This window comes from Phalangium opilio, unplaced genomic scaffold (genome assembly GCF_054372755.1).
Source record: "Phalangium opilio isolate 3A_F unplaced genomic scaffold, DU_Popi_V2 ptg000002l_1, whole genome shotgun sequence".
In the NCBI taxonomy this organism is placed as follows: Eukaryota; Metazoa; Arthropoda; class Arachnida; order Opiliones; family Phalangiidae; genus Phalangium; species Phalangium opilio.
In genome coordinates this window covers 8,771,029-8,795,576 of record NW_028324144.1, presented here as the reverse complement: position 1 = coordinate 8,795,576, position 24,548 = coordinate 8,771,029, and the positions used below count along the sequence as shown (strand labels likewise).

The window sequence follows — 24,548 nt, the reverse complement described above, 5'->3', positions numbered from 1 at the left end:
CAATAATTCTTTACCAAACTTTGAATACGTATACTTGACTATATTTTTACGCATTTTGGGTAACTAGCAGTCGAGATCGTAGCCTGAAAAAAATTTCAGATCTTATAGATTTTTGGGCGCTCTTTAACGTGGTGTGGTCTCCCACACTCTCCCATTGGAGGAATTTCCGCCATATTGGAAAATGGCGGACAAAATCGAGAAAACGTTTAATAACTCCGGTTCTACTTAACCGATGAACACGTTATTAGGCTTCAATTGTAGATCGCATTCAAACACATAATTCACCTCTTAAGATATTTTGTCCTACAACTAACCGGAAGTTCCCAATCTGACCCTGAAGATTAGCCTCATATAAAAAATGGGGATTTATAGCATTTATGGTTTCTATTTTCAGAATAAGTTTCAAAAATTAAACATATAGTTCCTATTACTGACAAATTTTGTTTTTTATCTGACAAGAGCTATAATGTATAGTACGGGAGAGGGTAAAATAGCCTTTTTACCATCATAAAACTTAATGTTTTAATATATACCATTGTTCGCCCACACTTGTCAATACGGCTAAAGTTGAGTTAAAGCGTGTGAAACAAAGTTGACATAACCAAGTGTATACTTTAAATGAAGATTATGGAATTGAGCTTTTGAATTAGCTTCTCTTCCACCAACAAGTGCGGCAGCAAAGCAACATTTAAATAGAGTTTATCACCAAGTTCAAACGTGGCTTGGAAGCAGCCTAAATGCTAGAGAATGGGGTTGGGGACAGGTAGGATCTGAACTCAAACCAATCGTTACCACTCTACAACCTGCTCTAGCTGAGCTTCTGCATATGATCCCTCGTAAATGCAAGGAAGTCTGTGATTTGAAATGTGAATGCGGTAAAACTGGTCCAGTCTGTTCTTCAATTTGTAGACAATGCAAGGGAGTATCTTGTTCAAATGAACATAGAGATTTTGAGGCTCAACCTCAAGTAGAGGACTATGATTAAACTTAAGCTTAACCAATATTGATAAATATACTAATATACAAGTTGGTAAACCAAAATAAACCTCTCCGATACGAGACGCAATTAATAATATCAGAAGTATATAATACTTCTCTTCGAGAGAAGTGTACCACAAAGCTGGGTAAGTGTAACATCACTCTTCCCAACATCGGAACATGTTGTGTTTAAATCGTTCTGTAGTGACATGTAGTGATAATTAATCATGCACGTTATTCATAAATAAGATTAGTATTTATTAAGTTTAAATTAGTAAAACAATGACGCGACTATTTCATCAATCAACTATTAATAGATTACATAATAATACTGTTGTTTGGGGTGAGCTAAGTGAACAGACCGGGCGAGCAAAACGAACTGTCTGATCAATCAAAAAAGAACTAACCATGTTGGCTATCTGATGACGTCATCTTAACTACATCCCTTTATCTTATCTAGCCTATTCTAGTCAAAGTCTACAAGGTCTATTTTATCACAGAACATTTAGAGCAAGGTTACTAAAACGAATCACATACGCGATAAATAGTTCCCTCATCATTATTCTATTAGCGTTTAATTATTTGGCAAGACGCACTTAAGCATTTTTGTCCCACGTCAAGACGAGGTTTGTGGGGTGATTGCTGGGGATTTAGTGCAAAACAATTATAGAATTCACCTTACGGTGCGATGCCCATTTGTAGTTTGATCAGTGGGAAAGCAAACTAAAAGGGTGAGCCTGGGAAGAATGACGTTACATAACTAAAGCATTAAGAGGACACAGAGTGTCATCCTTCTTCTATAATATTAAGAAAATATAATTGATATTAATTACTTTAGTCGTCAGTAGTTTAACGTAATTCTACTGAAGTCGTTTTAAGAAACTTAATTCCTAAAATAATTTTAAACATAGCTATTGTTGACGTTTGAATTCTAGCGTATGCCTCTTTAACAATTTTTGGAAATTTAGGGTATATAAGGCGATGGATTCATAATAAATGATAAGAAATCCGCAAATGCATGAACCTTTGGTTGAAGCCCTGCAACTGGGAGGCTGGAGGTTTCTCGTAACCCTAGCCGATCGCCACGCACTTCTTGATCCTAACGTTGGGAGTAGAAGCAAAACGTTTGCTCCGAATTGCCAACTGCGGACGCGGCGACCGACACACAGACAGACAGACACCCCCCCCCCCGCACACACGTCCAGTATAATACCTTTCCGTGACGTCATCGTCACTTAAAGATGTAAAAATATAGTGGGAATAATATATTTTAGGTTTAAAACCCTCTTTGCCTTTATTTCGCTTGAAACCGTTTCGAAATACTCAAATATTAGATTTGCCTTACCTTTCCGGCTGGATTGTGAACTTCCGGTTAGTTGTAGGACAACATATCTTAGGATGAATTATGTGTTTGAAAGTAATCTACAATTGAAGCCTAATAACTTGTTAATCGGGTTAGTAGAACCAGAGTTATTAAACTTTTTCTCGATTTTGGAAATGTATTCTGAATATAGAAACCATAAAATGCTTTAAATTCCCATTTTTATATGAGGCTAATCTTCAGAGTCAGATTGTGAACTTCCGGTTAGTTCTAGGACAAAATATCTTAAGAGGTAAATTATGTGTTTGAAGGTGATCTACAATTGAAGCCTAATTACGTGTTAATCGGTTAAGTAGAACCGGAGTTATTAAACTTTTTCTCGATTTTGTCCGCCACTTTCCAATATGGCGGAAATTTCTCCAATGGGAGAGTGTGGGAGACCACACCACGTTAAAGAGCGCCCAAAAATCTATAAAATCTGAAATTTTCAGCTTTGTTTCAATTTGTTCAGGGTTCCCTCTATTTTTGGGCTAAAATGACTGTACTATAAACCCATTTTAGCAAAGTTGGGAAAATTATGGAATTTCACAAATAGTTCGAAAATTATTAAAATATCCATTGTCAAAGTAAAAAAAGGCTTTAAATCCAATAATGGGACCAAAACACAGTAACCATAAACTTATGCAGTAACTCAATACACTAAATTTTGCCAAGGCTTAAAGGCATATGCTATGCCATAGAACCGCAACTTTTGATACTATGCCTGTGATATATGCCTAAAGCTATATGTTACAAGGTAAATAACTAAGATTCAGGTTTAAAATACCGAAAATTGTAAAAATTACCTTGCTTGGAGAACTTTTAAAATGTTGAAGAACGCCCAGAATTACAAAAGAACGGAGAACGAAAGTCTAGTGATACCCCCTTTGACTAGAAAATTTATAGGGCATTGTCCACTGAAGTGTGCAAAATTATACCGTTTTCCTTTGGGCCAATTTTGTGTTGCCGGCGCTGGCGGCAAAAAAACCCAATTTCGCGTAATGCTGTTACAGGATCAAACAAATTATCGACAAGTTCAAATGTCAATGGAATATACCCATGACAGTAACATATTTAATCTTGTTTCAATGGAACACACTAGTCGTTCGACTTTGGTACGAAATAGCTATGTTCGGAAGAATTCAGTTCTTATAATAGTACAAAGTGCGTATTCCATTGGTAGGGTGGAAAATGCCCCTTAAGAACCGATAAATGCAAGTTTGCCATGTAAATCCATTGGTGTTACGATCACGTGATCGTGACGACACAATAAATGTTGTAGTATGCATATTCCATTGGAAAAATGTCACATTCCCATCGCCCTAATTGCCGGAACAAAAGCGTGAAAGCCGAATTTCCCTTCCGAAAAGTAGTTCAGTTCAGTTCTACTCAATTTAGAGCTTGCGCAGTGCCATTCTTTGATCATTTTTGATGCACTTTTCCACACCCACTTTGCTTTTCGACCTTTGGGATCTTTGCGGATATCCAACTGGGCCTTGGCTTTACCAACGCCATCTACATTTTTTTCTAGGGACATGAATATGCCTGATAATTACACGATCGCTCCGCGTTCATTACATCACTACTTAGCACGCCGACGATCGAGCAGACGATAATTATGAAACGATAGCCCATGAAATCGTATTCCAATGGACTTTTAAGCGCCATGTTTCGAATTATTATTGCCGTGTTGGCAAGTCAGTAGTGCTGGCATGGCGCTGGGAGTTCAAGGCTAATTTTACCAATGGAGCACGCACAGCGTCTCATCACTACTGAGCTTAAACCATTGGAATACGCAAAGGTTTTTCGAGCGCCTCCGGCAGTAAAAAATCTGCCCAAAGGAAAACGCCATTAGTGTCGGATCATCATAGTCAAGCTATCAAAACTTGGGAAAATTTATTGGTCAAAGTGTCCAGTGGCCCCCTTATTTTTTTTAAAAAATTTAAAGAACATTTTTAAGATTTAAGGTGGAATTCATAAACTTCGGACGCAACGCAATTTAGTACAGGCAAAGGCAGGGCGTCGTGCGCAAAAGGTGGAAGTTTGCGCACGACGCCCTGCCTTTGCCTGTAATAAATTGCGTTGCGTCCGACGTTTATGAATTCCACCTTTATTGGACAATTCCAGTGTCCTGTGTTTATTTCTGGCCCTGCTCAGGCTGTCAGCCTGGCACTCAGCAGCATTCTGGGAAATAAGGATATATTTTAAACTAGTCCGAAATAATAAACTGGTCACCGGACTGGTCCACTCTTTGTTCTCCTATAAATTTGCAACTAGTAAACTGGTCCCGAGGACCAGTAACCCCCACTAATTAAATTTAAAAACTAGTCCGAGAAATTAATAAACTGATTTTGGACCAGAGGAAGTGTGCTATATCCCAGACTGCTCAGCAGAGTCAGCAAACTCAGCACCTGTCTGGGTAATTGGAATATTTCTTAAACTAGTCGATGGAACCAGTGAACCCCTTGTGTCCGAAATAGTAAACTGGTCTGTGGACCTCCTTCGGTTTCCCATAGATTTGTCATTAGTAAACTTGCCAGTACTGGGTTGGTGACTCAGTCATAGCCCACTCGATTACGCGTCAGTGCGAGGAATATTTTTAAACTTGGTCCAAGTTGATCGTGTCACGGGGGAAGTCCAAGGGGTTTTTTTTTATATTGATTAAACTGGTCAATGTCGAATTATTATTCTACGCCTTTAATGCGCATGGTATTTTAATTGGTGGTCACGGAGACCACTAGCACCCCAGGCATTAAACGTTTTATAGTTTGGCGGACGAATTATGGAAATAAGTTGTATGGCACCTCGCTTCGATATTTCTAGAATTATTAATTTAATGGTGCCCGATAAAGATATTCTTACTCCTAGCGTTTAGTTCACTGTGTTGATCCATGGTTCACTGATATAAATCATAGAACAATATACACAAATAACAAATAAAATTAAAGAGTTAGCGACACATTTTGTTTATAATGTATCCCACTTTTCTATCTGGACTATTAACTATTGGCAAAATTCCATTAAATTAACCTAGGAAGTAAACAATTACAATAGCTGGTATAGCGTTCGTCTCTGCTAGGTTAAGAACTCCCTCTAACTCCGTAGATGGGGGGGGGGGTTCGTTTAATCCCCCGTTCCTAACCCTGTTTGAAATATTTCTTCACGTGAGTGGGGCGTGACTTCTTCAGCCCATGAACGCTGGATCTCTAAAGGGACCGGGAACGGTTTTGCTTAAAAAAAGAAAAAAAAAGGAGAGGCTACTTCCTAGGCTAATTCAATGGACTTCTGCTATTGGAAACATTCAACAGCACCCGGTTTATTAAACTTTCGAGAATATTCTCTGCTACAATAATAGGCTCATGGACTATTTTCTTACTAATTTGATTTCAATTAAAAGACCATAATTTTGTCGCGCAGGTTAGAATAAGACTGTACTAGAAAACATGACTTTGCGAGGGTAATTTTACGATGTAACACGATATTCATCGGATATAAAATATTTTAGCACGGATTGTACCTTTGTTGTTTGCTTAGTTCATGAGCATCTTGGAAGGGTCACGCGTCATGGCGAAATGAAAATACAAATAAAATTATAATAAAAAATAAAATATAATGCGAATCAATCGGCGAAACAATTTATTGAAACATTTTTAGTACATTTAAATGATAATCGAAATTGAGCAAATTTGCCAATTTAAAAAATAATTACTTTTCACTTAAAAATTAAAAATGGCAATAAAATAAGTCTTGGAAATTGTGTATTAATACAAGGATAACACAAATATGGCAATGTAACTAATATTGAGGTTAAATAAAAAAATACGAAAATGACAAATCATTAAACAAAAACTATAAAAAATTATTCAACTTTTGACTTAAAAAGTTGAATGTTAAAAAAAAAATATTTTGACACGAAATGTTTCGACGGAAATGTGAACAAAACAAAACTGCAACTAAGTCTGGTTTATGATATTAAAGCTGTAAGTACAAATATCAAAGAAAATAAATTTTTCAAAATTTCAAATTCAAAAAGTATCAAATGAAAATGAAATTTTAAACTTCAAAAGTATCAAATGAAAAAGAAATTTTGAACTTCAAAAGTAATTTTGTAAAATTTCTCTTATTTTCGAAGTTTAAGAGCAAAATACTAACATGTTGTATTTTAGAGTTATTAACTTCACAACCCAAACTTGGAACTGTTGCGAGTGATTTAAAAAATATCTCGGTGGCCTATTCTCAACCTTACAAGTCCAATTTCCATTATAAAACAATACAAACTTCAACGCGCGATTATTTATTCTATAGCGTCAATTTATGACATTTGCTTGTGTAATTAGGAACTAAGAAGTTGTTGCCAAACGAAAGTTCGCGGAGGAACTCTTAAATTGAAAAGAAGTTTGGAGCGCACTATGTTATTCTTTATTACCGTTTGAAGCGGGACCTTACGATGACATTTTAGCATCGTCACAATGGAAATTATTTGGAAAAGTTTTATTGTGAAAAGAAAATGGTAAATTTCAAGTCGAAAACAGGTTTAATCATTTTGAAATTCCGAGGGAAAGTTGAATCGATACGTTAAATTACAAGAAATACAGGATAAAAAACAGCGGAATAGAAAAATTCACAATAGCGAATAGCAAAACTAAAAGCAAATTTTGGATAACTTTTGAAAATATCAGACCAAGATTGTCCAAAAATGGGCGATTGAATATGGTAGGTTCCACTTTCAATTTGTCGATCCGCGCTCTCATTTCAAGTTCTCTCGTAGTTGCCTCCAATTTGTCATTTTCCAAATTAGCTTTCAATTCTCTCAATTCTTCTTTCAATTCGAGTTCCCTCGTAGTTGCCTCCAATTTGTCACTTTCCAAATTTGCTTTCATTTCTCTCAATTCTTCTTTCAATTCAAGTTCTCTCGTAGTTGCCTCCAATTTGTCGTTTTCCAAATTTGCTTTCAATTCTCTCAATTCTTCTATCAATTCAAGTTCTCTCGTAGTTAACTCCAATTTGTCATTTTCCAAATTAGCTTTCAATTCTCTCAATTTTTCTTTCAATTCGAGTTCCCTCGTTGTTGCCTCCAATTTGTCGTTTTCCAAATTTGCTTTCAATTCTCTCAATTCTTCTTTCAATTCAAGTTCTCTCGTAGTTGCCTCCAACTTGTCGTTTTCCAAATTTGCTTTCAATTCTCTCAATTCTTCTTTCAATTCGAGTTCCCTCGTAGCTGCCTCCAATTTGTCACTTTCCAAATTTGCTTTCATTTCTCTCAATTCTTCTTTCAATTCAAGTTCTCTCGTAGTTGCCTCCAATTTATCGTTTTCCAAATTAGCTTTCAATTCTCTCAATTCTTCTTTCAATTCGAGTTCCCTCGTTGTTGCCTCCAATTTGTCGTATTCCAAATTTGCTTTCATTTCTCTCAATTCTTCTTTCAATTCAAGTTCTCTCGTCGTTGCCTCCAACTTGTCGTTTTCCAAATTAGCTTTCAATTCTCTCAATTCTTCTTTCAATTCGAGTTCCCTCGTAGTTGCCTCCAATTTGTCATTTTCCAAATTAGCTTTCAATTCTCTCAATTCTTCTTTCAATTCGAGTTCCCTCGTTGTTGCCTCCAACTTGTCGTTTTCCAAATTTGCTTTCAATTCTCTCAATTCTTCTTTCAATTCGAGTTCCCTCGTAGTTGCCTCCAATTTGTCACTTTCCAAATTTGCTTTCATTTCTCTCAATTCTTCTTTCAATTCAAGTTCTCTCGTAGTTGCCTCCAATTTGTCGTTTTCCAAATTTGCTTTCAATTCTCTCAATTCTTCTTTCAATTCGAGTTCCCTCGTAGTTGCCTCCAATTTGTCACTTTCCAAATTTGCTTTCATTTCTCTCAATTCTTCTTTCAATTCGAGTTCCCTCGTAGTTGCCTCCAATTTGTCGTTTTCCAAATTTGCTTTCATTTCTCTCAATTCTTCTATCAATTCAAGTTCTCTCGTAGTTAACTCCAATTTGTCATTTTCCAAATTAGCTTTCAATTCTCTCAATTCTTCTTTCAATTCGAGTTCCCTCGTTGTTGCCTCCAATTTGTCGTTTTCCAAATTTGCTTTCAATTCTCTCAATTCTTCTTTCAATTCGAGTTCCCTCGTAGTTGCCTCCAATTTGTCACTTTCCAAATTTGTTTTCATTTCTCGCAATTCTTCTTTCAATTCGAGTTCCCTCGTTGTTGCCTCCAACTTGTCGTTTTCCAAATTTGCTTTCAATTCAAGTTCTCTCGTAGTTGCCTCCAATTTGTCATTTTCCAAATTTGCCTTCAACTCTCTTAATTGTTCTTTCAATTCACTTTCTCTCTTGGTTGCCTCCAACTTGTCCTTTTCCGTTCGATTCAGTAATTCATCCAGTGTGACTTTCAGTTCTCCCAACTCTCGTTTAAATTTTTCTGATTCTTTAACCACGTCGGAATCCTTTTCACTCTCCTTTTTGTTGTTAATGATTTCCATCACTTTAGCGAAATCGTTACCCCTGGCCAAATCCAAAGGCGTTTTCCCATTTATGTCCACCGTGTTATAACGCGATCCTTTAGACAGAAGGAAACTAACGATGTCGACGTTGCCACGTAAGGCAGCGTGATGCAAACCATTACGGCCTTCATTATCAATAGCGTGAAGATAAGCTTCTTTTTCGAACAAAGCAACGACTGTTTCATATGAAGTAGCATAATGCAATGCAGTCAGACCCTTGTTATTCCTAACATTAACATTCGCGCCTTTATTCAAGAGAGACTTGCTAACATCGACAAGATTACGTTCGGACGCAGTCATTAACGGTGTTGTTCCATCTGCATCAGCCAGATTAACATTGGCACCTTTTTCAATAAGCAGCAATGCCACATTGGATTGTCTATATCCGCAAGCCAGTTTTAATGCCGTTTCCTCTTTATCATTAACGGCGTTTACTTTGGCACCTTTATCCAAAAGAGACTTGACCGCATCGACTAGACCCAGTAAAGACGCCACCATTAACGGTGTTGTACGCCGTTTATCAACCGCATCTTCGCGAACACTTTTAATAATTTCGGCGAAGGTCGCATCTACATCTGCACCCCTTTCAATAAGCAGTAATGCCACATCAAAATGCCTTCCATAACAAGCGCAGTGTAACGCGGTTTGGCGAAACCGATTAGCATAGTTGATATTGGTACCAAGGTTTATCAACCGGACAACCTCATCTATTTTCCCCTTATTAGCAGCAGACAATAATTCTTCACCAAACATTGTACACGTGTACTTGACTCAATTTTCTAATATTTTTGTAACTTGCAGCCGAGATCGCAGCCTGAAAAAAAAGTGAGTATTAATTAGCACTTTCGGCGTACTGACTACATTATAAAGTACTTTTAAGGAAACCTTGGGACTTTAATGGGTTAGTGTCGTCTTAAACCCATTTTAGCAAAAACGGGAAAATTTCGGTATTTATGGTCCGAAAGTTGTAAAAATATTTCGTCCTTATTTAACATCAAAATATTTATTTATTTGGAATATTCATTGTCAAAAAAAAGCTTTAATTCCAATAACGGGACCATCTTCTGAGACCTAATTGTCCAACAACAAGCTGCCCTATCGACCCTATTTAAGGCTCTGATCTTCGTCATTATTTGATATCCTAAGTTTATAAGATATGTTTCATAAGTATGACACTAACTATACTTTGCAATGAGACTTACTGATAGCTAGTTCGAGAGATGAACTGCAAACATATCTTATGAACTTATGTTAACATTAACAGAATCTTAGTATCATGTAATGTGACGTCCCAAAATTTATTTCAAAAATATTTGGGTGCATGTAATTCTTATCAATATAAAGTAAAATTAAAAGAAGTTCTAATTTAGAATATCATATATTAATTGTGACGGAATGTCATTGCCACATCTTGGGATTGCACTGAGATCAGGTTCTGTTTTAAATCAGACAGTTGCAATTTCAGCCCGCGAAACTTTCGCATATTGAACAATTGGTCGTCCTTAATTCTCTTCATATCAGCCTGCAAGGAAGCTATTTGTATCTTCACTACTTCTTCATTCTAACGGAGCTCCACTCTTAGCTTGGCAATGTCATTCTCATTTCTATTTACGAGGCCGCCTTCGATAGTGGGAATTTTTTTTAGTAGGATAGTAGTATTTTTCCTACAACCAGAAGTAATATAAGAAACCTCCCTACGGGAGGGAAGTATACAAGGCGCCATAGGCATAACGTTAAAACACGCGAGACATCCTCGAACCGCCAAATACCATATTCAGACACTATTGCTCATGGACAAGGTACGGTAGATCTTAGCCCTTTGATATGGTCGTTGGAAAGAGAAAGAGCAAAAAGCGCTTCAAACTAGTGTAGTCTGCTTAGCCGTCTGTCGTAAAGAAATAGAAGATTCCTGATTTTGTTAATAAATATCCACATACGGTAATTTCGGAACGAAAATCTAGTTTGTTGTGAAGCCAAGAAGAAGATGAAAATTATGAATACAAGAACAAAATTTCGAGATAGATAATAACATCATTTTAAAATCTATGTATAGTGTTAGTCATATAGAGTGCTGTCAGAAGCGCCGGTGTGACGTCACCCATGCTGTTTTCCCATAAAAAAAAACGGTAACTGTCATGGCCGCCCATTGCTAAAGGCAGACTCATGACGTTTAACCTTGGATCTGACGTCACAACTGACAGCACTCTATACCTTGGCAAAGTAAGGGTTTAATTCAAATTTTATGCAAAGACCTATGAAAATCCTATAAGCGAGTCACTGCCTGTTTATTAATGATTGATTATCATCAAAATCTAAAAATGCTGCATGAATTACTTCATTGGAAAAGTTTAAAGTTTAAGAGTCTGTGAAATTGACTTAACTTAAGCAGCCGACGCAATCGCAAGATCAGAGAGTGTATTCCTACGCTCTACGCGGCGCGGCCCTATTTTTTAAACTTTGTTTACGGCCGTATTAGTGCGCGGGGACATTCGCGGTACGAGGATGTATCGGGAAAAATTCGCCTTTGTATACTTTCCTCCCGAAGGGAGGTTTCTTATATTACTTTTGCTACAACCAAAAAGCTAAAACGATGACGGAGAAAGTACTATGGATAGCATTTTTGACTAATCACGGCGGTTTCATATGGTTTTACCGTTTATACAAAAACGGATTTATGTAAGAACGTTGAACGTAGCAAATTCCCTACCCATCCTCGACTACTTTGTATGTTTTGATGGGAGTGGCTTATAATTTCAAAACTCGCGCTCGCCATCTATCGGCCTTATTCTCGTATATTTTTAGCTTTAAATATAGATACTGCTTAAGGCAAGTAAATAACAATAATAACTTATAAATGTACTACAATAATAATTTTAGTACAAAGGAAGAAAAACCAGTTACTTTAAGAAAATATTTAAACAAACATCAATTATATATATTCTTAACTTTAAAAATTAATTCCACTGAATCGGGCGTTATATCGCATTGTTGTCCGCTTTGTTTTATTACCACTGGCGCAATTTCGAAAAGAATAAATGAAAAATTATTTAACCAGGAAAATAGAGATAAGAATGACATTTTCAACCACTAGAAGTCGCTATATACAAAATTTGTGGGTGGAGTCAAAATATAAGCAGACGAAGTTTCTCAATAAAGTATGCGAGCCTTCCGAGGATGGTACTAGAGGCTAAAGCTAGCCTATGATCCATTGATCCGACGTTCTTAGTACATAAATCCGTTTTTGGTTTATATAATTCTTGATTATTATTTTTATTATTAGCGATTAGTGCTATATTCTTAGCAAGAAATCCCCTGTAGTTCTCGCATGCAGTGTAAAACTGCGTATAAAGTAGGGATGTCAATTGTCAAAAACCACCCGGTTTAACCGAAAATAGGTTTTTCCAATTCCGGAGCACCGGTTTTTTAATTCTTCGGTTTTAATCGGTTTTTTAAAATGAAAACCGAAAACCGAATCGGTTTTTTTTTAATTCACAAAATTCAAACCTTTCCATTTTCGTCACTTGGAGCAATATAAAAGGAGACATAGATGCGTATATTGCAATTTTAAAGGAACTTTCGTTTCCGCTCCAATGAAATTACTCCATCTATCGAGTTATTTTCCATTGACATATTCAAGAATGCCAATGGAAAACGGCATTAGTTAGCACCTATTGGTACTACCTACTCCATGGACGAACCAATACTGAAGGACCGATGGCAGCAGCCAATGTTAAGCTTACTTCCCCCTTTTCAGCCCCAAAATGGAAGGGGGTTATGAAAAAAATCCCGGAAAAAAGCTAGCGCCATCTAGACAAAATGAGACGTTACATGCTTCCCTCTTTAGAACGTTGATTCCCCCATATTCTGGCCTCTCAAGTAGGCCATCACACAAGCTTAGTTCAGAGGCCCGTGTAATTGTCCACGGTTCCGTTTTGCACGTTTATTCTCTAATGGCCTCTCAAGTAGGCCACTACCGAAGCCTACTTGAGACAGGGTTCGTACAAAATTTTTGGAATGAAATTCCCTGCCTTTTCAATGTTTTCCCTGACTAGATTCCACAAATTTCCCTGACCCTTTGCAATAATTTACTTGATAAATACATGAAAACCAATGAAAATTCACTCGAATCAATTTTGCACGAGTTGTTATTGTTATAAAAATAAGCCAACTATGTCCTTCAAATTTAACTTTATCTAAGTAAATCATAAATAATCGGAGCGAGCGAAACGAGCTCCGCGAATTTGTTCAGATCTCATTTTATGGTCACTCTTATACTCAGACTTTCAATTTCCCTCCAACACAATTTTCCCTGACCTTTTAGGCTCATTTTAATTTTCTCTGACTTTTCCAGGTTTTCCAGGTCGTGTACGAACCCTGTTGAGAGGCCCGCCATGAAATTTTAAAAACAAGCTTTCCATCCGCATGGCCCAAATCTAACCTAACCAAACCTGGTCTAATCTCAGTTGAACGTAAGGACATATCTGTACTGGCCTCGCAATTAGGTCTCTTAGGACCCTAGTTAAAAGACCAATGTATTACTCCAACATTTCGTTTTGCATGTTCATTCTGTACTGGCCTTGCAATTAGGCCAATGTATTGCTCCCCCATTCGTTTTTCCAGTTTATTCACGAAAGGCTAAGTATGCGCCTCTTTTCACGGTACATAGACAGTAAAATAGCAATATTTTGGAATTCTCATGTTAAAATCTCTCATCAATTTACTTATAAGCACTTTGTTCATTTAATTCCGCTATCTGTTTACTAATGTTACAACCATTCCGTCCGTACCCCAAAAGCCTACGGCTTGCCTGTACGTATCTAGTCCAAATAAATAAATAAATAAATTCACCTATTGTTAGTCGGAACAATGTAGAAATTCATACTATTTTCTCCATCATAGGTTTTGCTTTTCCGCGTAGGGCGAATACTACTATTTTTACTACTATCCTACTTAAACATTTCCCGCTATGGAAAACGGCCTCTATAATAGGAATGAGCCTCAATGGTCCTATGAAACTGTTGGTAATGCACAGACGAAATACTCTTTTGCAAATTAGACAGCTGTAAGTTAATGCTTTAATTGCATTCTTTAACTTCTTCCATCTCTTTTTACCTCTCCGAGTGACGTATGTCACGGAGAGGTTCTAATTTCGACGTGTGTGTGTGTGTGTCTGTCTGTGTGTGTGTCTGTTGTTACACCCACGTGACCGCGTTCGCAGTTTCCAAATCGGAGCAAACGTGTTCGCCATTTCCGAACTGCTTTCACAGTCACGGAAATGGCTCCTTTACTTGAGTTCTCAAACCACCATCTTCTCGTCTTTGTCCATCCCACTTGGACACCAGTCTGTACTTACTGGCTTCTAATCACCACCATCTTTTGGTCTTCGTCCATCCCACATGGACACCAGTCTGTATTCATTGGCTTCTAATCACCACCATCTTCTGGTCTTCGTCCATTCCACTTGGACACCAGTCTGTACATACTGGCTTCTAATCACCACCATCTTTTGGTCTTCGTCCATCCCACACGGACACCAGTCTGTACATACTGGCTTCTAATCACCACCATCTTTTGGTCTTCGTCCATCCCACACGGACACCAGTCTGTACATACTGGCTTCTAATCACCACCATCTTCTGGTCTTCGTCCATTCCACTTGGACACCAGTCTGTACACCTGGCTTCTACTCCATCGTCATCGTTGGGTTTAAGACATTCGCGGCGATCAGCTATGGTTACGAGAAACGTCTAGCCTCCCTAGGGTGGGTTGTCCACCAAAGATTTTCGCAATTGCGGTTGTTCTTGCTTTTAGCTGTAGTTCGACACTCTTATATACTACCTATTTGAGTAAGGTAATGCAACCGGCGTATGCTTCATTTCAAACGCCAATATTAGTCAAGTCTCTCAAGAATGTCTAATTGTTCTTTATCAACGCGATGTAACGCTCAATAAGGCGAACAACTAACGAAGAAAATATTTAATATTAATTATATTTATTTTAATATTTAAGATAATCTTGTTTCTCAACTCAAAATTAAAACGGAAAGAGTTAAAAAGCAGTCTATGTTTTAGTCTGTGTATGTCCGTCCGTTAGTGCATCGCGTTAGCAGTTCGCTTTTTTTTGTGGAAAGAAATCCTACAAAACCTTAATATTTGGTTTTCTCATAATGTATAATTAATATATGGAAATATTTTTCGTAATTTCGATGCCTTTAGTGGTTTTGTAGCTATAAAGCTCTGTTTCATTTTGATATCCCAAGAACTTTTTTTAATATTATTATTTGAAATCGATGTTTATATATTACTTAAGCTATACTACATCTGTTTATAGCATAATCCTTTCTAAAGTGATTTCAAGAAGAACGCCACTATATTGGTCAAATAAACTTTCATTTGTCAATAGGCCTAGTGAACCATAAAGTAAACGCTAGGTTTTCATTTCTGTAATGCAGAGACATTAACGGTTCAGAGTGAGCCGAAAGTTAATTACACTTTTAAATAATCAGGTTAAGATTTTATAATCATGGTGGAAGTCTGGGCCGCGTTGAGCAGAGCTCAGCGCTGTTAGCAGTGTCCTACAGAACGGGATTATGGTTATGAATTTTGACGGCACGGTACTCAGCGTTGAGCCAGCGCGGTCACCAAAGAAAATAGTCGGGTTTTTGGATAACGTGACGTAAAACGCGTAGTTCTCAGCTTGGCGAAAAAAACATGGAGGAATTAATACAAATAGCTCTTGCTGATTCTGATCATAGAGACTAGAAACCCCAAGGAGTGGCAGGAATGCCTCAACTTGTTGCCCTTTTTCATGGTACACGCAATGGGTACACGGCGACTTCCGCTAAGCAAAATTAAACGGGCCGGAAGCTCTCATGTACCAATTTATGAGCAACATATTATTTGCGCTTGTAGAGCGGGGGACCTGCCACTCCTTGGGGTTTCTAGTCTCTATGTTCTGATGGGACTATAGCTATTTATTTGACGTGAAACCAGTTGATCACGCGAGAATTTTAAGAGATATGTTAGTTTCTATGTTTAATTATAAAAGTTGTTCTTATCTATCTCCATAAATATGTTATCATACAATTTTTGTTAAGCCTTTGTACCTTGCACGCTTTATTGCGCTAGCTTCATTTTTAAAACACCGATGACCGGAGAAAAGCTATGACGACAGATCTCACCGGTAAACGTTTTCCAAAATCCGCTGTCTTTTTTGGTGAGCTCTGCTGAACGCAGCCCAGATCAGTGAAAGGTCTGATCGTAATCGGATTATAGCTTCGTGTTATCATGATTTTAATGGTGCACGTTTACTTTCAGTGTGTGTAGCCACAAATTAGCTTTGGTGTTATGTAACTTTAATCGTCATGTTGACAAACTAAGAAAATTGTTGAGGTGAAAGGAGAGGATAGTGTTTACATGGCAACCCTGTTGTGAATATGGCTTTGAACATAGATGGTATACAGTTGAGGAGTAGCAAATTGGGCCTTTACAAACACGTAAAAGTAATATCCCTCCAAAGTTTTATCTCTTCATTTCCCGTTTTTCCCCCATCGGATGATTTTAATGTGTACAAGTATATCCTTATTGGATGTAAAATGTCGTCTGATTTACAGTATATTTTCTATGCTTTGTATACTGCTTTAATATTTCATAAATTTTAACTTCAGTATTTGTTCATAAAAACAAGAGGTTACAAGTAAACCCTTACAATTTTGTCGCGCTTTCTAATGTATTTTAGCAATGTATAATGAACTCCATATTGATATAATAGCAAAGGATAATTATTACAAAAACTATATTTAGGCACTGTATAATTAACGCCTTACTTATATACAGTAACATTGCTAATTAATATTGAAATCGTATAAAGAATATCTCCTCAACAAAAGCCGAGATACAACAAACCCCAAAAAATCCTTATTTCTCAGCCTGTTACGGCTACAATGACAGGGAGCCGAACATAAAGAGGTCACACAAAAGACACGTGTCCCTGGAATGACCCATATTAGTTTAAAACACGTTTCCGCACAATTTAAATGAGATCATAGTGTTTAGCAGACGGCATAATGAATTTTAAACTTTTTAGGACGGTCTGAGACAAGGACTAGGCAATATCCCCGTCGGCGTTACAGCGTCACTTTCGGCGAAAATGAGCCAAATAACGATGAAACCGAATTAAAAAATTAAACACCGTTAGCGGAATGCAGTGAGCAACAAAAAATGTCGAGTCCGCACGTTTAATTACCGAAATTCAAAGAATAACAGCGAAAACATGAGAGTGGAGGTATTTTTAGTAAGGTCTCAAACACAGTTATAGAAAAGCCCCGTCATGAGTCCCGAGGAACAAACAATACGAGCTTTTCCAAGACCTATGGCAAAACGCTGCCAGTAGGTAAAACCAAAAGACGGCGATAACACGAAAAATAGTTTAAATCACTGAAAATTAAGTTTGATTACCGTTAACGGAAGGCTTTAGAAGTCGTTATGTGCAAAAATCAAACGAAGCCAACTCGATCACGCGCTCAGCAAAAAAATCCTTATTTCTCAGCCTGTTACGGCTACAATGCGGCTCTGGAGCAATGAGATAGATCTCTATGAGATAGATAGAGTTACAATTCAAATACTCGCGTATGCGTATTTTATTTAACACGTTTAAAAACTATCTTGACAGCTTGTTACACAGATTATAGCAGCAGACGTTAGTAAAAAAAGTTCTTAGGGTGGCGCCACCCGTATTTGATAAAGATTCATGCTCGATAAAAGGTGTATTGCGAAACGTCGATCTCGAGATCTCACGTTGTGACTCTAGGTTTCATATATATATTCTATCTCATTGCTCTGGAGTAGTTTAAAGAGAGCGAAGGCGAGACGACGACGAAGGCGGAGCTGACGACGACGACGAAGGCGGAGCTGACGACGACGACGAAGGCGGAGCTAATCTTCCGTTTTTATGTCTTTTATGTCTCCGTAATATTTTTTCTCCATCATAGATGGCGACAAAATAAAAAAGAAACATTTCCATAACTGGGTAAATAAGTTTGTAGGTAGTCCTTCTCTTGACTCGGAGAGGTAATATTTTGGTTTTCCCAACTTGTTTCATTTCTATTTCTCTCTTATTGGCCATTAGCTTTTCATTTTCCCTTTGGTTCAAGAAAGACTTTAGTTCCCTCAACTCTATTTTCAATTTTCCCACTTCAGACTCGACGCGAGTTTTCTTCTGCAGTACTTAAGTGCACGTTTACGTTTAACGTCTGAAACCCCTCAATTAAACTCAAAACAAGGAGGGAAAAAAAGAAACTCAATACACTAAATTTTGCCAAGGCCTAAAGGCATATGTCATGCCATAGAACCACAGCTTTTGATACTGCGCCTGTGATATATGCCTAAAGCTATATGTTACAAGGTATATAACTAAGATTCAGGTTTAAAATACCGAAAACTATAAAAATTACCTTGCTTGGAGAACTTTTAAAATGTTGAAGAACGCCCAGAATTACAAAAGAACGGAGTACGAAACTTCGCCGATCTTCTCGGGCTTTCTAACAAAAACAAGCAGACGACTTTGAACTGTGGGACAGTGGCAGGCTGGGAAATAGCACACTTCCTCTGGTCCAAAACCAGTTTATTAATTGCTTGGACTAGTTTTTTAATTCAAAAAGTGGGGGTTACTGGTCCTCGGGACCAGTTTATTAATTGCAAATCTATAAGAGAACAAAGCCTGGGACCAGTCCGGAGACCAGTTTATTATTTCGGACCCTAGGGGGGTCACTGGTCCCAAGGACTAGTTTAAAAAATATCCTTATTTCCCAGACTGGACAGTGGGACTCAGGCTGACTCAGGGTCTCAGGCTGTTAGTCAGGCACTCAGCAGTCCAGGGCCGGAAATAAGCATAGGAGGAAGTTTTGATAGCTTGACTATGAAGATGCTACACTATTTATGCACACGCCAGTGGACAATGTCCAATAAATTTACCAGTCAAATAGGGTGGACACATGTACTTTAAATTTTTATTTTCAATTCAAATTTTAAGATTTGCAATTAGTAAACTGGCCTGTACTGGGTTGGTGACCTAGTCATAGCCCCTCGATTATGCGTCAGTGCTAGGCAGAGACCTGCACGGGCCGAGTTTTTCAGGCCCGACCCAAGCCCGGCCCGGTTTTAGAATTTTGAATAAGCCCGAAACCCGGCCCGAGCCCGAGTACATAGTTGGTTTTTCGGCCCGGTCCGGCCCGGCCCGTTACATGCATTAACAAAGCCCGGCCCGACACATTTCACGAATTGAACAGGCCCGGCCCGGCCCGGCCCGTTACACGTATTTCAGTTGTAATTTTTATATTTTTTTACATAAAATCAATGATTTGAATTCATATTTGCTTTAGCGTCGTGTATTTTTCAGTTCTTTTGATAATTGTTCGCTACATTTGTCCTTAGAAGCTTATGCTCATTTAAATTATCTTTCATTTGAACTTTGGATTAAATGATAATCAACAAAAGCCCGGCCCGGCCCGGCCCGCTAATTTCCAAAATTTTAAAAGCCCGACCCGGCCCGGCCCGTTAATTTCCAAAATTTTAAAAGCCCGACCCGGCCCGGCCCGATACAATTTTCAAAAGTGGAAAGCCCGGCCCGTGCAGGACTCTGCTCGGAAATCCCACGAGAAATTGCAATAGTTTTCAACTTTCCGAAGAATAGATGTTTGTTGCTGACCTTTTGCCTGACCTCTGTTTGTAACAAATTCGGAAAGTTTCGCCAGCAGCGGTAGAACGACGATGCACGAAACAAGCAAGTAAGAAACCTGAAAAATTCATTTAACCTTTCAAAACTTAAGAGTATTCATCACACTTTTGGTGAAAAATAGTTTGAAAATTCATGTCGTACCGTATTATCAATGCTCAAGAAGGACAAGGAATATTTTTGAACTTCAGGCGGTGGTCCCGTCATTAAAACAAGCTTTGACGTCATGTATACTGGTGTATAATACCAAAAATTGTCCTTCGCAAGGTCCGAAAGCTCCACGGGAAATAATACACCCGCCATATTCTGAAGTATCAGATTAAAATTATCTCTCGTATGTTCGGTATAAGCTGAATGGTTTTTCTTCTAATTTTTACCTGCATTTGAACAATGGTGGATCCGTTTGTAGTCAGTTCAGCATAAGGAATAGGTAAATAATTAAATCTGGTATTTTGAAGAACAAAACGTGGTTTCAAAATTGCACGCATCATAGGTTATTTCAATTATTCAAAGTCAGTATCAACCCCTTACTTTACGTTAAACAGTTTCAGGTAGAACTCTTCCATGACCTTGAACAATTTCACTAATGAATCTAGAGATTGAAGTTCCTGAAAGAGAATTTTCCACATCTTATAATCTCGTTTGTTTATTATAAAGTAAATTTGCATTACCTCGCATAGTACGACGGGTATACTAACGCACTTTGCAGCTCTAAAAAATAAAGAACCAGTTTTCCAATAGCTCGTGAAATTTGAACCAAGTATTTTTATTACTTGTATTTGAAGAAGAGATTTTCGCTGTCATTAAGTTTGGTCAAATTCATCCCGAATAAATTCTCGCAGTTCATGGCTTCTCAGTAGTCAAAGAACGGTTTTAGAGGACTTTATTAATAGGCCAGGACAGATAGGCCAAAAAAGGGCTTGACCTAGAACATTTGAACATAAAGATGAAAATTGGTACATGTGTTGTTTTTGACCCAACAAAAAATATAATAAAAGTCCCCTGCAGTAGAGCGCGAGCTTTCGCCGCCATCTTGGAAAATGGCCGCCGTGAATTACAGCTACAATGTATTCCACGTTCTTCTTCAAAAATTATGAAAATTGGTACACATTATGATTGGAACCACATGAACATCATGGCAAAATTTTACAGCTCTGTGTTTAATAGTTTGGTCGCCATATTGGAAAATGGCCGCCGTGAATGCTAGGTACAGTATATTTCACCATGTTGTTGGAAAATTATGAAAATTGATAGGTATTATAATCAGAGCTGTGTGAATCTCATAGTAAAATATTGAAGCAATTTGACAGATAGTTTGGCCGCCATGTTGGAAAATGGCCGCCATCAATGCCATTTAGATACAGTATATGGTTCAAAAATTATGAAAATTGGTAATTATTATGTTGAAGACCGTCTAAATATCATACTTGAATATTGAAGACGTGCTTCTGATAGTTTGGGCGCCATCTTCGAAAATGACTGCTCGAAGTGCCAAATATATTACCTATATATAAATTTTTTCGATATTTTTTTATTGAAAAGATGATTTTCATGAACGTATGAAACGCCATGAAAATAACTATTTTCGAGTCTAAATTATCGACCCATCTTCAAAAATGGTCCCTGAAATATTACTATCCTAAAGTCAGGAAAAAAGAAAAGGAAAGCCATATTACTCGGATTTGGTTATGAAAAACCGTTTTATATGGGGTATATACATTCTAATGTCGTTAAAGATTAGATTTAAGACACATTTTTAACATTTCGTTCATATTTCTCGTCATCCTGAAGATTTTTTATTACGGCTAATACCTTGACAATGACCACACATTGCCCAGCAAGCTAATCCAGATCGTCTGCATTCACAGTTCTTTATACAAGATGTTCTGCAGACTGCAGGTACAAATAATGAGTGTTACAAAATCATCTGATGCCGGAAGGAGAATGGTGTGAATGGGATTAAATCGTTTCCTAGCTATTTTGGACTTGAAGATACGCTCGGAAAAAAATGTAGTTTTGCGGTGTCGGTTGCTGGAGATCAAATGAGGACTTGACAGTATGTGTGACAACGATTCCATTATACGTGTAATTTCTAGATAGTTGAAGCGTGACGTGTCAATTATCACCCTAAAAAAAAGCGAAAAGAAATCTCTCTTCGGCAGCAGCTATGGCTTCCCTAGATGCAATATGGTCATTAAAAAAGCGCAACAAATTTGTAAGATGTTGATTATCTGTCATTACTTTAAACCACGCCTTATCATAACCACACCCAGTTACAGCACGTAAATGAAAGAAATGTTCTCTTAACCTTTTTAACTCAAAGGACTTATCGTGGCGGAGGGGGCCCGAGTTCGGCGTGACGGTTCGGGAGTTCCTTGGGTTCGCCCTTGGTTCAGACCGTTCCTTGCCCCATTCCGTGAAGGTTTTGCTGGGCCGCTTCGCCCCCGCTCAGGTGTTGCCATGGCTCGCCTCCGCTATTGGCAGCCCTCTAGTGGTCGCGGATACACTATTTGTTTGGGCCGTATGGCACTGTTGTGCTTGGAGAGAACTCCCCCGTCCCCTCGAGTCTTCTGCTGCCTTAATCCAACCCTGTCACCGACCACCTCCTGACTGGGCTCGCCGCTGACGGTGTCCAGCTTCTGTCACCTGCTCAAGTAGCGTTTGTCGGTCCCACTGGCCGATCCCGTATGCCATGAGGGCAGTTCCGCAGGTTCAATTTGGAATATGATGGGAAGGGGCGCTGATAAGGCCCCAGGCTATGTGTAGCGCCTAATCAAGGGTTATGACATGCAATTATTATGAAAAATCTTCAGGACGACGATGAATATGTATGAAATGCTAGAGATCTGTCTAAATTCTAATCTTAAACAACAATAGAATGTATAAACCCCATATTAAATCATATTCTCTAATCAACATGTTGAGAATAACAGCTTAGAGTAACTTTTCTTTCTTTCAGAATTTAGGGCAATGATTTTCATGTGGCCATTTTTAAAGATGGCGTCGATAATTTCGACTTCGAAATATCCATTTTTTGTTGTTAATGAATATCATCTATTCAAAAAAGGAATTTGAAAAAGATTTATATATTTGAAATATATTTAGCATTTCCAGCAGTCATTTTCGAAGATGGCACCCAAACTAACAGTAGCACGTCTTCAATATTCAAGTATGATGCTGAGACGGTCTTAAGCATAATTATTACCAATTTTCATAATTTTTGAACCATATACTGTATCTATATGACATTGATGGCGGCCATTTTCCAACATGGCGGCAAAATTATCAGATTAATGGCTTCAATATTTTACTATGAGGTTCACACAGCTCTGATTGTAACACCTATAAATTTTCATAATTTTCCAACAACATGGTGAAATATACTGTACCTAGCATTAACGGCGGCCATTTTCCAATATGGCGACTAAACTATTGAATACAGAGCTGTAAAATTTGGCCATGATGTTCATGTCGTTCCAATCATAATGTGTACCAATTTTCATAATTTTTGAAGAAGAACGTTGAATACATTGCAGCTGGCATTCCAGGCGGCCATTTTCCAAGATGGCGGCGAAAGCTCGCGCTCTACAGCAGGGGACTTTTAGTATATTTTTTGTTGGGTCAAAAACAACACATGTACCAATTTTCATCTTTATGTTCAAATTTTCTAGGTCAAACCCTAAAAGTCCTGGGCTATAAAGGGATATAAATTTTGTGCTGACCATGCACGTTCTTGAAAGGAGTTTTTCTATTCAATCCTCTCGATTGGGTAACGCAGGGGAATAACTAGTGAGAATTTCTCCACATGTTTCTGTATTGATTGCACCTTGGTTATAAAAGTTCGGTCTAATTCTAGTCTGACATGCTTTCTGTGGAATTAACCGTGAAGTTAATTACTTTTCTTCATTGTTTGCCTTCTGTTAATGATCATTTCAGGAAAATATCAAGTTCTAAGTCCCATTATCCACCTCACTACGTTCCCCTTTCTGACAAAAAACAACTGCACAAACATCGTTCGCTCCTCCCCCTCATGTATTCTTGTATTTCATTTCTACTGAAGTTACGTTCACACTTACACGTTAACAGGTAGAACTTTTTAAAGAACGGTTTAAATCAAGGATTTTTGTGTAGCTGTTACTTAAAAATATACACCATTAGTGTTAATTTATTTATGTTCAATTTCGAGGAGCATGAGCAATGCATTTTTTTACAGTCAGTTTTATTATTAGTAGAGATGGCCGATACCCGACTTATCCCGATACCGGTGCAAACAGGAACCGATACCGATATTTACTTAGTATGATCAGGAGTTCATAATAACCCCCTTTGGAGGGGGAAGTACCAAACTGGTTTAAAAGCCCGTAACAACAAAGTTTCACCGTAAAGCTCAGCGGATTTATACACCGCTTAACTTCCAAAGAAATAGTTACCCCAATTTTTAGCGCCAACGCGCATTAACTTCCACACTTCCGCTTTAGCACTATTTTTATCTTGTGATTTTGGGAGTGAAAATGGCTCGCGTCTGTGTCTGTCCTAAGTGCAATTTTTAGAGGTATTTCCAAAATAATATCACTTTTATTTTTAAGTAGTATATACCGAGAGGAGCTTTAATCCTTAAACTCTTAGTAACTGAAGTCAATAATTAAATTAATTTAAAACAGAAAAAAAATATTTTTGAATGCTTTTTAACAAACATTTGCGAAGTTCACTTTTAGTTTTTAGGGAATTTCAAATTATGGTGATATAAAATATTCCTTTTTAATTTTTCGTTATAAAGCTATTTTTGCTTATTAATTATTAGATGAACTAAATTCGGGAATTGTTTTTATAAATGAGAAATTATCACGAGGTACATTTATAGAAATGAGAAATTATTACCTAGTGGATTAAAAATAACCTTAATACATTTAGCAACATTAACGAGGATATTACTAAAAACGTGTACACTCGTATTTAGAGGCTTATTTGATAATAATTTCAGCAATGAAGGT

The 24,548-nt window shown here is 37.7% G+C and overlaps 1 protein-coding gene across 1 annotated transcript; it reads right to left on the bottom strand.

The window, feature by feature from the left end:
• Positions 1-6,416: 6,416 nt before the first annotated feature.
• On the bottom strand, positions 6,417-18,393 carry LOC149718660 (uncharacterized). The gene is made up of 2 exons (XM_089850949.1): positions 18,278-18,393; positions 6,417-9,640 (listed from the first exon to the last, which is right to left on the bottom strand). The coding sequence occupies exon 2, from the start codon at positions 9,577-9,579 to the stop codon at positions 6,919-6,921; it is 2,661 nt and encodes an 886-aa protein (XP_089707075.1). The 5' UTR covers positions 9,580-9,640; positions 18,278-18,393; the 3' UTR covers positions 6,417-6,918.
• Positions 18,394-24,548: the final 6,155 nt, after the last annotated feature.